We start from the raw sequence: 13,715 nt of genomic DNA, 5'->3' as shown, positions 1-13,715 counted from the left end.
TGACCTAATCTTTACCTGTCAATACAACCTTAAAAGCCCGAACAATAAATACCCCAAGTCACAGAACTTAACGTTATGCTAATAATTACGTCCATGCAGAAATCAACCCTGACTGCGTCACTAGAAGACATACATTTGCTTACAGATATTTTGTAAATCGCAACGCCATCAACTATCAGTAACGAATAGATTAGCTATATCCATTAAACAAGTAGCTATCAATTACAGCGCTTCTTTCTATACTGATAATGTTTTGGGCAGTACCGAGTATACCGTTGATATGTGCGCGTGCCGTCAGAAAAAGTCGTTTTTAATCGATGACATTTTAAATGACACGAGGAAACCTCAAAAACACTTGAACAATGAGCGAAAGGAACCTCTGAGGTGTAGTGATAAAGAAGAAACAAAAAGTCAGAGCAAACATGACGAGCGGCAAGCAAAATTCAACGTTATAACCGAAGTTCAGAGAGAACTCGAATTGACGAAAATGAAAGTGAATTTAGAACAAAGACGGAACACATATCCTCTGTACCCGACACCGATAAAGGCTAATCTCCCTTGGCCGACGTATAGAATGAAAGCTGGATACCCTATTGACACGAGACACCCAATGAGCTTCTACAGTGATCACATGTTGAAGTCGGAACAGATATTACGGAACCAGCTGGCCGTCAACAGATTCGTATCGAGTCCGTATAGTTTACGACAACCATATGCATTCGACAGAGGTCAGTACAAATTGTAACAATTATTTTAGCCTACATTTGTTATTTATTGACGAATGCACAAATGTTTAATGATCCTAGTTAAGAGACAAGATGCTCTGGCGGATACGCGTGAATCTTCAGCAATAATCGCGGATTTAAATTCTTAATTTGTTTTTATAATTCAACGCGTGCTCACCGGTGAAGAAAAACATCGAAAAAGTTGCACGAATTAGATGAAACTGTTACACTTGCGTTTTGCAACCCCGTCTGGGTAGATACCACCCACTCATTACAATATATTCAAACATGAATACTTAGCGTGGTTGTATTACGGTTTAATGGGTGAGTGTACCAGTGTAACTACAGCACAAGGGATATAACGCCTTAGCTCCTCAGGTTGATGCTGCGATTGGGATTATGAGGAATGATTAATATAAATATTCCCTTAAGTACCAATGTCTAGAGGCAGTGGTGAGCCGGTCTCCCTGGAGTCTCATCAACTCACACTGGAGTAACGGGAGGGTATTACCTACTTATTTAAAGGATGTTTCTTACTTATGTTTTAATGATAATCTTAAATGAACGGGAATAATTTATTTTCAAGAATCTTCGATATAATTTTAATGGAAATAACTTGATATGTAAACAAAGTAATGTTTCACTTTTTTTTAATATATATAAATATTCTAACTAAGAGTGTATATATTTATTTTTATTTAAATATCGCCCGTATTTAATCTGGAACGGATATGATTTTAAAACATCCTATCAATATAATAACTTATATAACTGAAAGTAGCACAGTTATATAATTTATGATATATAATATAATTTGTAGGTATATAATATATGACATCAAAATAAAAAAATATGACACATTAAATCAATATGAAAGAAAACCCTAATATTCTTTTCCTGCTTGTGAATTAATAATCGTTTGTTATCATCTGTACGTACATGGAATCTTTATCTTGAAATAATTAATTGCTTTTAAAACGTTTTTGATTTAATTCGTTAAATGATTAAATTTAATGAATAAAATATCATTTGTATATAAACTGGACCGTGTTGTGCATAAATGTATCAACCCCAGCATCAATAAGTTTAAAAAAAGGAACTATTTTTATAGTAAAATAACCCTGTAAAATTATATATTTATGTAAACGATGAATAGACGACTTCCGTAGTCGAGTAGTGTGTACACCGGTTTTCATGGGTACGCAACTCCGAGGTCCCGGGTGCGATTCCCGGCCGAGTCAATGTAGAAAAAGTTCATTAGTTTTCTATGTTGCCTTGGGACTGAGTGTTTGTGGTACCGTCGTTACTTCTGATGTTCCATATCACAAGTGCTTTAGCTACTTACATTAGGATCAGAGTAATGTATGTGATGTCGTCCAATATTTATTTATGTAAAAATATGTATGATTTTTTTTTAAATACATTTCATGATATTGGTTTTCCCTTTTAAATCTTAATTCATTCTGTTAGTGCTTCTATGGGCTGGTACATTACTGCTGAACACGGTCCTATTATGGATGAGTTTATTTTTTAATTTTGTCATAAGCCAGAGCTGGTGGTAACTTTTATTTTATTTTACCATGTAGAATGATTCAAAGGTGCTTGTATATCTATTGATTTAGATTTTGTCTACGTAATTTGTTAGCATTTATAGCGTATATTAGCACTTACAGCGGTCTTGTCCATAATTTACATACTCATTTATTTAATAAGTAGAAAATGTAACTACTCAAATTAAATCACAATATACTTTATTCATGCAGGCACCTTTTATTAGTAATTCCTTAAGAAATAATGTCTATTTGTTATTATATTTTTATTGCTTACGATAAAAATATTAACTTATAAGTTTCAATGAATTGGAAATCATCGGAATGTACATAAAGCGACTTCCCTTGTAATCATTAGTCATTACAGGGCTTTTATAGACCAAGCTAATTAGATTAGATTACAAATGAAATTCAATTTTAAATTAAACTTTGAATGAATGGCACGCTCTCAATGAAGCTCCAAGAGCAGATGCAAGCGCGGTGCGCACGTTGGATGCGTGGTCCCTTACATCTGCTATACTCATTATAAAAATACCTCTATTATAATAAGTATAACGTAAATATCAAAGATGCAATAACTTATATTAAAAAAAAGCGCACCAAATCTGAAACGGTACCGAACCGAAATGAGCCAATATATCGAACAAATAAACTGCTTACAGTGTCTACGGGCGTGCTTAATAACCATCAGGCGGCCATTTCCCACCCCGACAACCTATTTAACAAAAATAAAAACCAAATATTGCATAAGCAAAACATGAATACATTATTTACTTAAGACTTGGAGAAGTAAGCGTTAAAACAAAAAACCTACTGTTCAAAATTTCAAATCATGGCCGCGAAAAATTAAAAGAACGCTAACAGTGTGTTGTTGAATCGCAAATCCGATTCCCTGGACTATTAACCAGCTCTCCTGTCATCAGTGGAGGTATTAGGACGTATTATATTATATGTTTTAGAAATAAACGCCAATTTGTAACACCAAGTCCATGTCTCCGCAGAATCAATTAATTCTTCCTTAGGATCGTTTCTATATAAGTGAGATTTTATTCTAGAAATATTCCTAGGGAAGAAATAATTGATTCCGTAGATAAAGTGTCTTCAGCCTAATAGATTTGTTATAAATTTAAATAAATTATAAACGATTTAATGCTCACGTTAAAAAAAAAGTGAATTACACAAACAAAGATGAAAGAGCAGAGATGATTTGTAAATAAAAATTTACTTATATTCGATTAAAATACCGATGTCATTCAATTGATAGAAAAAATAAATTACTGAGTTTGCTCCCGGTTCTTCCCGGTTGAAAGTAAGTAAGTAGAATTTCATCTTGTTAAATGACGATATCGAAGTGCTTCTAGGAGCTCTCTTGAATAAAGAACGTATAGATTTTGTTTACAATACATACTGACTGCTATTAACAATATTGTCTTACAATGAATATAAAAAAATATCCAATTACCAATATCTTATCAAAATGAAAACCCATTTAAACGATTTTGGAAGTAAATATCTAAGTATTACTAATACGATAAGTGAACCATTCAAAGTAATCGCTATATCGCTGTACAAATAAAAAACGCTGTCTATTTACGATCATAACATGATAACTGACAAAAATTATAAACACTTTATAATTTTAAAGTGCTAGTTTATCGTAGTATAATTGTAAATTCGTGTCCAATATAATTAGTATTACTTACAATGAAAACAAATTGGTTGTAACTGATAAATAATACTAATTAAAAAAAAAACGTAATAAATTATCGTACTCTTAGATCTTTTTGACTACGTAACGGACTTTAATGCGGTTTTCAACAATGAGCAGAGTGATTCGAGAGGAAGTTACTAAATTATAATTATACTTAAATATAGTTGCGTCTTGATTTATACCAGCGATTTTCAGTTCATATATAATTGAAATAGATAATTAAATTTAAAAGGACTTCAAAATATTCTCAATTACAGTTGAATTTAGTAGATTTTTATATTGTATTTTAACATGAATTTCTCAACTTTTAATATCACCTAAAATGACATGAAATTACTATTTAATAGTTAATTGATACAAGTAAATCTAATTAATTAAAAACAATTACACAGAACTAAATATTTCAAGATAAGATCATACCCTATCGTAGCATCATAAGGAACGTTTCATAGGCAATAAAATAAAAAATATATATAACTTATCGCCATCTAGCATCGAAATACTTATAATTAGGTTCGAAATGACGTAAGCGAGTTAAAAAAAATAAGTGAAAATCGCCGTCCGTTGTCATTTATCAGTTTAGATAGTTTTGTATGCATTTAAAAAAAAAGTGAATAATCTTAAATGATTCGAATCTATACTAATATCTGTCTCCGACAACCCTATCTATCTATTTCGTTTCTATAATAATATCAAACCAGATTATATTATAAAAAATAGGTTATACATATTTATATTTTTATCATATCACAAAATGATACCCCAGTTCCATATGAGAGAAGCCGCAGATAAATAATATAGTTCCGTATAATATTACTGTTTTCTATTTCGGGTTAATATTTTATAAAATGAACATTTATAATTACTGTTACTAGTTCATATGCAATGTAACGAACAAAACAATTATATAAATACACCTATGTATAAAAGAGTAAATAGCTTATAATAACAATTACTAATTGTAAACAATAGACGAAAGGTTATTTTGTACATAAAATCGGTAGGCGGGCGGGCAAATTTGCCACCTGACGTTAAGTGAAATTGGTGCTGTAAGAAATGTAAACTATTCCTTACTTCGCCAATGCACCGCCAACGTTGGTTACTAAGACGCTATGTTCCTCGTCCCTAACCACGATACTTAGTATTATTGTGATCCCGTTTGGATGGTGAATGAACCAGTACGACTAACGGATACAGTTAAGAAACAAAAGAATTATGTATTTATTAAATCACTTACTTATATAATATATTAATAATCTTTATTTAACTATTACAAAAATATTAGCTACCAAGGATTTCGCTGTTATAATTTTCAAAATTATCTTTTTCTAAGTGCCTGAATGGAAATATCTCTCCGACATTGGCCTCTAAAGCGGTCTAGTAGTACTGCACAAAGACGTCTCTCCTTTGAAGAAGACTTCTATAATTAACATATTTAAACTATATTTAAAAATATGTACAAAATTATCAAACTATAAGAATTACTATAAAGTAAAAGATTAATATCAGTTATATCTCTTTATAAACTGTTAGTTGTTGCCCGCAACTTTGCTCGCGTTTTAAACGATGGTAGTTAGCTGTTAGGCATGTAGACAATGTCGTCTCTTCGAGTTCAAGCTTCCTTCATACCAAATTTCATCAAATTCGTGCAATGCTTTGGTCCTGAAAGAACAACAGACAGACAGATAGACAGTCAGAACTACTTTCAATAAAAAATAAAGTCACTAATATGAGTATATTTAATCACTCTTGTACATTTATTCTTATTACATATTACATTATATGTATTATTATATAATTGGATTTATTCGTTTTGTAATTAATTAGATCGGCTTATTGCCAGTTACCGTGTTTTTTATGTCAACAGTCAATAAATGATTATTTCCCGATTAAAACGCGATAAGTAATTTTGTCAACAACTAATATTTTTACTTATCTTCTAAATCAAGTAGCTTTATATATACACATGTAACTAGTTGATCGTCCCGTCTTCTTCCGGGTTAAATAACAATTTGATTTTCTTCCCGATTGCAGCAACAACCAATCTAAAAACCTCCGAAATCGGCCCAAACGTTTAGGAGTTCTGTCATATAAATACGTACAGAAGATTTTATATATATACAGATATAGATAAACTATATTTTCAAATATTCGGAAATATTAAAATAGAAGCAGTTTGAAGCGAAGAGATTTGTCAATAAAACACATAATTTTAATTCGAAGATATATTTGTCTCTGTCTCAGGCGACCCTGTTTATATCTTTCGTATCTACGACTAAAATATCAAACCGATTCTTATTATTAATATATAATTGATATTTTTATCATATCATTAAATGTTACACCAGTTTTATACAAGAGAAGTCGCAGGTAAAAATGTAAATCTAAAATTTTAGCGACCCGCCCCGGCTTCGGACGGGTGCAATGCTGATACTAAATATACTACAGAATATACTCGTACTATACTACAGAATGGCTTACACCGCTTACAGTTTTTCAGTCGTTAGACAGTACAAGCCGCGTTTTAAATCTGTATTGTCTTCAAAAATATTCATTTAAATTACATTATGTAAACGGCCATATTGATCTATTTTAAATGCACAATGTACTTAATTGGATAAGTATTAATGCTGTACTGCTTAAAATCGCTTCGAAAATTAGCCAATATTTGTGGTAAAAAATAAATGTCAATTTTTTTTTATTGTAGATTATCACTAACAGATATACACATACCATCGCGGACTTTTTTGTAGACATTTTTGAGGTGTACAATTCTGTAGTATATTATTTTGATCTATCTAGTAGGGTTCAGCCAGCGTTTACAATGTAAGCGCAAAAAATTTATAAATTTACGACATCACATTAGAAACTTTTAAAATTATCAGTGTTACTTAACTATATTGTCTATGTATAATATACAAAAACCTTCCTCTCGAATCACTCTATCTATTAAAAAAAAACCGCATCAAAATCCGTAGCGCAGTTTTAAAGATTTAAGCATACAAAGGGACATAGAAAGCGACTTTGTTTTATACTATGTAAAGATAAGCTAGCGAGCATTTCGGCTTAGTACGTTCTGTTTATCGATAAGGGATTAAAGTTCAGATCAATACAAATCGTTTTAGTCCAATTAACTAATAGATATCCATGTCATTTCTGGAACAGTACGATTTCATTTTATAAAAAAAGTAACTTAAATATCTTACTTTAGTGCTCTTATTCCTGATCATAGAATCGAAGAAAATCTATGAGGCGGCCTTTCTAAGCACTTCGTTATTAACAGGAGGAAGGTAGTTTCGGCAAATAAAACTCAACCGAGACTTAATATTACAGTAGCACGCATTTGAATACAAATTTATTAATGTCCTAATTATTCTCACTTACTCTTTCCTACTAATGAAAATCGACTAATACTATAATTTATTTTTACCAGTGGGTCGCCCGCTAAACTTCGCGTTTATTCAACATATTTTTCAAATTTCGAAACCTATGACAGGTTTTGATTTGATTTAATTTCATTCGAAACTGACGACGTCTGTTCGCAGGTTTTACATTTGTTTTTTCTTATACAGCTCCCCGTTCTCTACACTTCCAGTAACTTTTTTCAGCTCTCTAAAATTCGTCTTCGTTAAATCGTAACAGTTTATTTTATTTATTTATTTTATTTAACTCTTTATTGCACACCAAATATACATAAATATACAAAATATATTTTCTTTAAAAGAAAATTGGCCAAGCAAAAGGCGGTCTTATGGCTTATAAGGCATTTCTTCCAGACAACCTTTGGGTTAGAAGGATAATGTGTATGGAAGACGGCAATATGGTGGTGCAGTAAAAACTTACATTATGAAATAATATCGAATACAACTCAATAAATATAGCAAATACATAAATACAAAAAGTTTACTAAGCTGAAATCAAAACCCTCTTTAATTTTCTATACATCTTACTACGTTCAGCTATCGTCCCATAATCACTGGCACAAAAATCGTCTTACGCTATTAATATATAAGATGTGTTATATATTTTTTTAATCTGTGTCTGAGAGAATATATTATATGTAATATTTTTTGCCATCTTTTTTATTGAGTACAGTATATCTTTAATAGGTAAGCCACGGGTATTATTTAATCTATACTTAAAAATTAGCATTAATATATTATTTATAATTGAATACTATATATATTTAAAAAAAATAGAATGTTGTCATTAAAACATCATGTCATTAAATATTTAAAGTATAATTTATCATAGTAAGATAAAATGATTTGTTTGATGTTTTCATAATCGTCTTTACATATCCGGTGGGATTATTGTTTCATGAACTATCAATCATCTAAATCATAGGTATCAGTTTTGCTTTGACAGCTCATAAATTATTATAAATCGCAAAGAATTCGACGATAAGTAAATACAGATGTATGTCAGGATCACACCTGCGCGTACAAATTAACTTTTATAAATATCATTTACTGTTATATCCATTTAATTACATTAATTAAATGATTGTCTTAAATTATATAGATAGATAGACAGATAGATAGATAGATGTCGTTGTTAAGAGACAGGACTAATTAAATATGTTAATATACAATTAATATTCTTATTCCGTTGATAGGATTAAGACTGTCTTGATATTGTAAGCGTAATTTTTATAAAACGCATTACAAAGTATTTTCTTAGCTAGAATGAATGCCAAACTCATTATATATACTAAAATTATAAATGCGAAAATAACTCTGACTGTCTGTGTATCTGTCTGATTTTACGGCCAAACCACGAAAACGAATTTGATGAAATTTGTTATAAAGCTTGAACTCCAAGGGATGACATTTTTATAACTATCACCTGACGATCAACCTCCAATACGCGAGCGAAAACTCGTGTTGTACTCGTATACAAGATTATACAGATAATAAAAAAGCGTATAGTTAATATTTGTTGAAATGAATTGATCGGAATAAGTAATTACTGAGTTCCTTGATGAATTTTCTCGGTAGATTTTTTTGAAAATATGATCAGACATGTCTTAAAAATGTTACCTTAAAGTAACCTAATCGAGTAGGCTAAGTTAGTTGTTTAATATTCCTCACCTCGTATTCGGTGGAGCTTACTTGTAAAAGAAAAATGAGAAATATTTTGGAGCTTTGAATCTATACTACATATAATAAAATTGGAGTGTCTGTTTGTAATATTAAAATAACCGCTTTTTACTAAATGCATATATGTATACATTTAGTAAAAACGGTACATATACCAAAATAATTTTTTTTACAATTTTTGTCCGTCTATCTGTCTGTGTTTGTTCACGCTAATCTCTGGAACGGCTGGACCGATTTTGATGGGACTTTCACTGGCAGAAAGCTGATGTAATAAGGAGTACTTAGGCTGCAAACATTTTTTTTTTTAATTCGAACGCGCACGAAGTCACGGCACAGTTAGTCTACAATAAGATTTGTTTTTTTTCATTGGGTAATCAATATCCAGCATACTTATCATATTTATCATACAGAGCGAGAATCTAGCATCCCCGTTTATCACAGCAAATCAACTATGTATCAGTGATAACACACTGTTTAAATCGTCTTCATTAAATTATTTCTTGTCAAGTTAATTAAAGAAGAATCAAGCCCACTTAAATTCAACAAATACCATAAAACATAAAATAATATCGTTAATGGTGGTCCATTACCGATATAAGAAATAGTAAACATTTCTTATATGATCAACGTCTGTGGGTGATGGTGACTTACCACTTACCATCAAGCCGATTTGCAAGCCCGCTAAAGTCTATTTCGTTCATCATCATTGTTTCCGCCATTGAAAACAAGGACACCGCCTATTGACGGACTGGATAAGAATTTAACGGCAAAAACTGAGTACTAAGCACAAGCGCTTCCCCACTTGATTAAATGGGGTTAGTTCTGAGCATGAGATGGCTTAAATTTCCTAATGAATACACCCGCTAACGCACCGTACAGCTAACAGTAATAATGCTGTCAAAAAACACTTTTTTGTTAGACAGTGATGTACAAGAATTGTATTTCAAACGGTGTTTTATTTGATTCCATTAATCTTCAAGTTATACAACAACAATTACGTGATATTAATGAATTTTAATTAATGAATCACAGTCCTTATGTAATCACAAGCGTTATTTACACAATCATATCAAAAAACGTGTCATCTGCTTTGGACAGATTATCGGGTCTCTATAAATGTTCGGAATTCAATTTTATTCGGGGAAAATATAATTTTAAAACACGATTCAATGAATCTAAGATATAGAATTAATAAAAAACACAAGTAACATTATCAATCGATTGTATCATCAATCAAATACTGATAGTTATCGTATTTTATAATTAGGGCAATCTAAATGTACAAAAACGATTAAAAAAATACCAATTACGATCACGAATCGCCCGTATTACGTTGTGCCAAAGGCACATTATGTATAAAATTACCTTATTACGTTTTAAAAATGTACTGTTTCATTCGTATTATCAATATTTATTGTGTATTGTTAATTGGGTACTGCTTTGCCGAGGTTAGGGCTGTCACATATACGTTTCCAATAATAAATGATTCTCTCATAAAATAATTACAATTAGATTAATTAAATATATATTCTCTCTTAATAAACAGCCACTGATAAGACTGTGGGAAAACCTGAATTGATTATGAAGATACTATATCGCGGAAAGAAAATACTTTGTATATAATTATTTTTGGAAATGATCGCACGTTGATGATACTAGGCTGGGGTTTAAAGGCTTATCCTAAACATTATGGATAACTTTAAAGATATATTGTAATATGTCTAATAATGTTTTTGTTATCTTTATGAATAGTTAACACAAATCGTTAATCGGATTTAGTTGAAACTTACTTCATCGAAATTGAGGTTTTCCGGCTTGACCTGAACTAGACTGACTCCTTACACACAGGACCGGATCTACCATATGGCTTTCTGAGCTTCAGCCCAAGGCCCCGTGGATTCAATGGAGCCCCAGCTTAGTCAAGTCAAAGTCAAAAATAGATGATAATGCGAAAGAATCCATAACTTTACTAAATTAAACAGATCATATGGTTTGCAGCCCTGCGGGTCCTGCCAAATCCCATCCAATTAATTTAATTCAAGTCTACGTTCAGATATGTCTTAGGTGGGCCCCTAAGTAGTGTTAGCCCAGGGCCCCCTAAACTTACGGTCAGGCTCTGCTTACCCAAGTTGCCAGGTCATCCTTTATGGTAGCTTCAACTACCGACCCATTAGTTGAAGCTACCATAACCGGTACATATACCATACCATACCCGGTAGTTCAGACTAGTAAACCTAAAAGGTTTACTTCAATAAATAAGCTGAATCGAAATAGTATCTTCTATTTAGTAACGTACTTAGAATGTAGTGCGAGTTTTTAAAGAACCGTTTGTCCGCATAACGTTCACCACCAAAATCATCTGTCGTTTCATTTCATTTTTGATAGAAATTATGATTATTTAATGTAATTTCTCCCGGGAAATTTTAAATTTTAAAAATTAAATAGGTATAGTGGACCTGCAATTAAATTATCACGTATGAAAATGACGAATACTAACTCAACGCTTTTATAATTATGTATTTATTCCAGTATTGTGAATCAAGCCCTATCGATAAATGTTTTTAACATAAGATTAAAATTTGATGAGTTAAAAATATGTTTGAGAAATCTTATTGTAAAATCAAATACAACATCTTATTATAGACATAAATGTTTTTAACATAATACCCGAGGCATCGATTTTTTTAATTATGGTGTAATCTTCGATCATCCCTACTTATTTAAAAATAATCAAGGTATTCTTGAGCTCGAATATAATAAATAAATAGTCTCAAATATAAAACTAAACACGAAATAAAAAAAAAACAATATGTTCATATAAATTTTTGTTACAGTTCCACCTTCATGTTGTAGTCCCTGGTGGGGCGTAGGGGGCCGAAGAAAAGGCGGACAAGTGAGATTTAGTTCAGCTCAAACCGGCGCCTTGGAGCGTCGTTTTAGCGCCAGCAAATATCTTAGTCCTGACGAGCGTAGAGCGCTAGCTGCTTCATTAAGACTTAGTGATCGACAGGTTAGCATTGATTGTATTATACATTAACCCAATAATTCATAAATACCGGTCGTGTTCTGCAGTTTTACCCACATTGTTTCTTACGTGTTATAAATGTTAATAGACTCTAGCGATTTTGATGAGAGAAAGACTTGTTATACGTTGCTGAGTAGCTGTCGCCGGTTCTTCTCAGGTCTGAGTTGTTTCTTTTCGAACCAGTAGTAGAATTTTGCCAGTCAATAAGAGAATGATTTTCTTCATGCTGAATAAAGATATTTGAAATTGAATTTTGAATTTTTTGTAAAACTATAGTAAATAATAGGTAAACAAGATAAACATTACGAATAAACAGACAGACAAAGATAAAAAATAATGTTTGTTTTGGTTTTGGTAAAATTAAAAAAACAATATTTTAGTAATTCCTCGAAATCAGGTATCACTTGAATTTGCTGAATCAGGATTCCAGTTAACGATCTGTCAGATCTGTTTCATTAGTATTTCTAACAACACAACCAATACAGTGACGATATTACAATTAAATCGTTGTAAAATTACATTAATTAAAAAAGACTACAACTGGACTCAGAAAGTAGATTCTACCGAAAAGACTTAATTTTACTTCCAAAGTTGCAATAACAACTATGTTTTTTTATATACCATATATTATTCAATATAATTAGTAACCATTAGTGGCAAGGCTTTGTGCAAGCCCACCTGGGTAGGTACCACCTACACATCACATATTTAATAGTCAAACAGCAATACTTAGTATTTGTGTGTTTTAGTTTAAATGGTGAATGAGCCAGTATGACAGACACAAGGGATCTAGCATCTCAGTTCCAATGGCTAATATAAAGCGACACAAGTCGCTTTTTTGAACATCTTTCATCATATTAGGCGGCCCATTAGTTGGTCGACTATTATAAATTAAAAAATATATATATTTTTAGGTAAAAACGTGGTTTCAAAATCGACGAGCGAAATGGAGACGCACGACACCTGAAACAGCGGACGCTGGCAGTCCACCCACAGCTGATGAATCTGATGATGAAGTGCAAATCGCCGATGAAGACTGACAAAACAAAATAAAAAATGTAAAATTAGGAACTTCTCTTTAAATCTTTGGATGGTTCTTCGACCATTAAAAGTGTCCAATATACTCCTGTATTAATTACGTATGTTAATTGTTAAAAATAATATTAACAACACTGGCATTGAAAGGGTTACATCTCCATATAACTTCGTCGTCAAATGATTATAACCGATGTGCTGTGAAACAAATTCAGTTATTAAGACTTGTCTCATCAAATTCATATTCTTCTCTTATTCGTTTAATCTCTTATTGGACTCTCTCGTGCTAAATTTGGTAAGTAACTGTGGTGAGAGCTGTACCTGTTTTGCTAAAAGCAAATACCGATAAAAAACACCAAAAAAGATTGAAGAAAAATTGAATTAAAGATTTTTTTGGGATTGAGATTTTGTTGATTATTATTTAATAAATCAATTATGGAAAAATACTGATTTACTTGGTGGTTGTGCAGGCATTATTTTTAATACATATATGAACATATACATTAGGGTACATAATATATTAACGTATTTGAAATTTTATTTTAAAATATTCATATATACATATAT

The 13,715-nt window shown here is 31.4% G+C and overlaps 1 protein-coding gene across 1 annotated transcript; it reads left to right on the top strand.

Moving 5' to 3' along the window:
• Positions 1–253: 253 nt before the first annotated feature.
• LOC113391436 (hematopoietically-expressed homeobox protein hhex-like) lies at positions 254–13,180 on the top strand. The gene is made up of 3 exons (XM_026627398.2): positions 254–728; positions 11,923–12,098; positions 13,028–13,180. The coding sequence occupies exons 1-3, from the start codon at positions 281–283 to the stop codon at positions 13,151–13,153; spliced, it is 750 nt and encodes a 249-aa protein (XP_026483183.2). The 5' UTR covers positions 254–280; the 3' UTR covers positions 13,154–13,180.
• Positions 13,181–13,715: the final 535 nt, after the last annotated feature.

The sequence above is a fragment of the Vanessa tameamea genome, chromosome 20 (genome assembly GCF_037043105.1).
Source record: "Vanessa tameamea isolate UH-Manoa-2023 chromosome 20, ilVanTame1 primary haplotype, whole genome shotgun sequence".
NCBI lineage: Eukaryota > Metazoa > Arthropoda > Insecta > Lepidoptera > Nymphalidae > Vanessa > Vanessa tameamea.
Note: the sequence above shows the minus strand (reverse complement) of the source record. Positions and strands in the feature narration are given on the sequence as shown.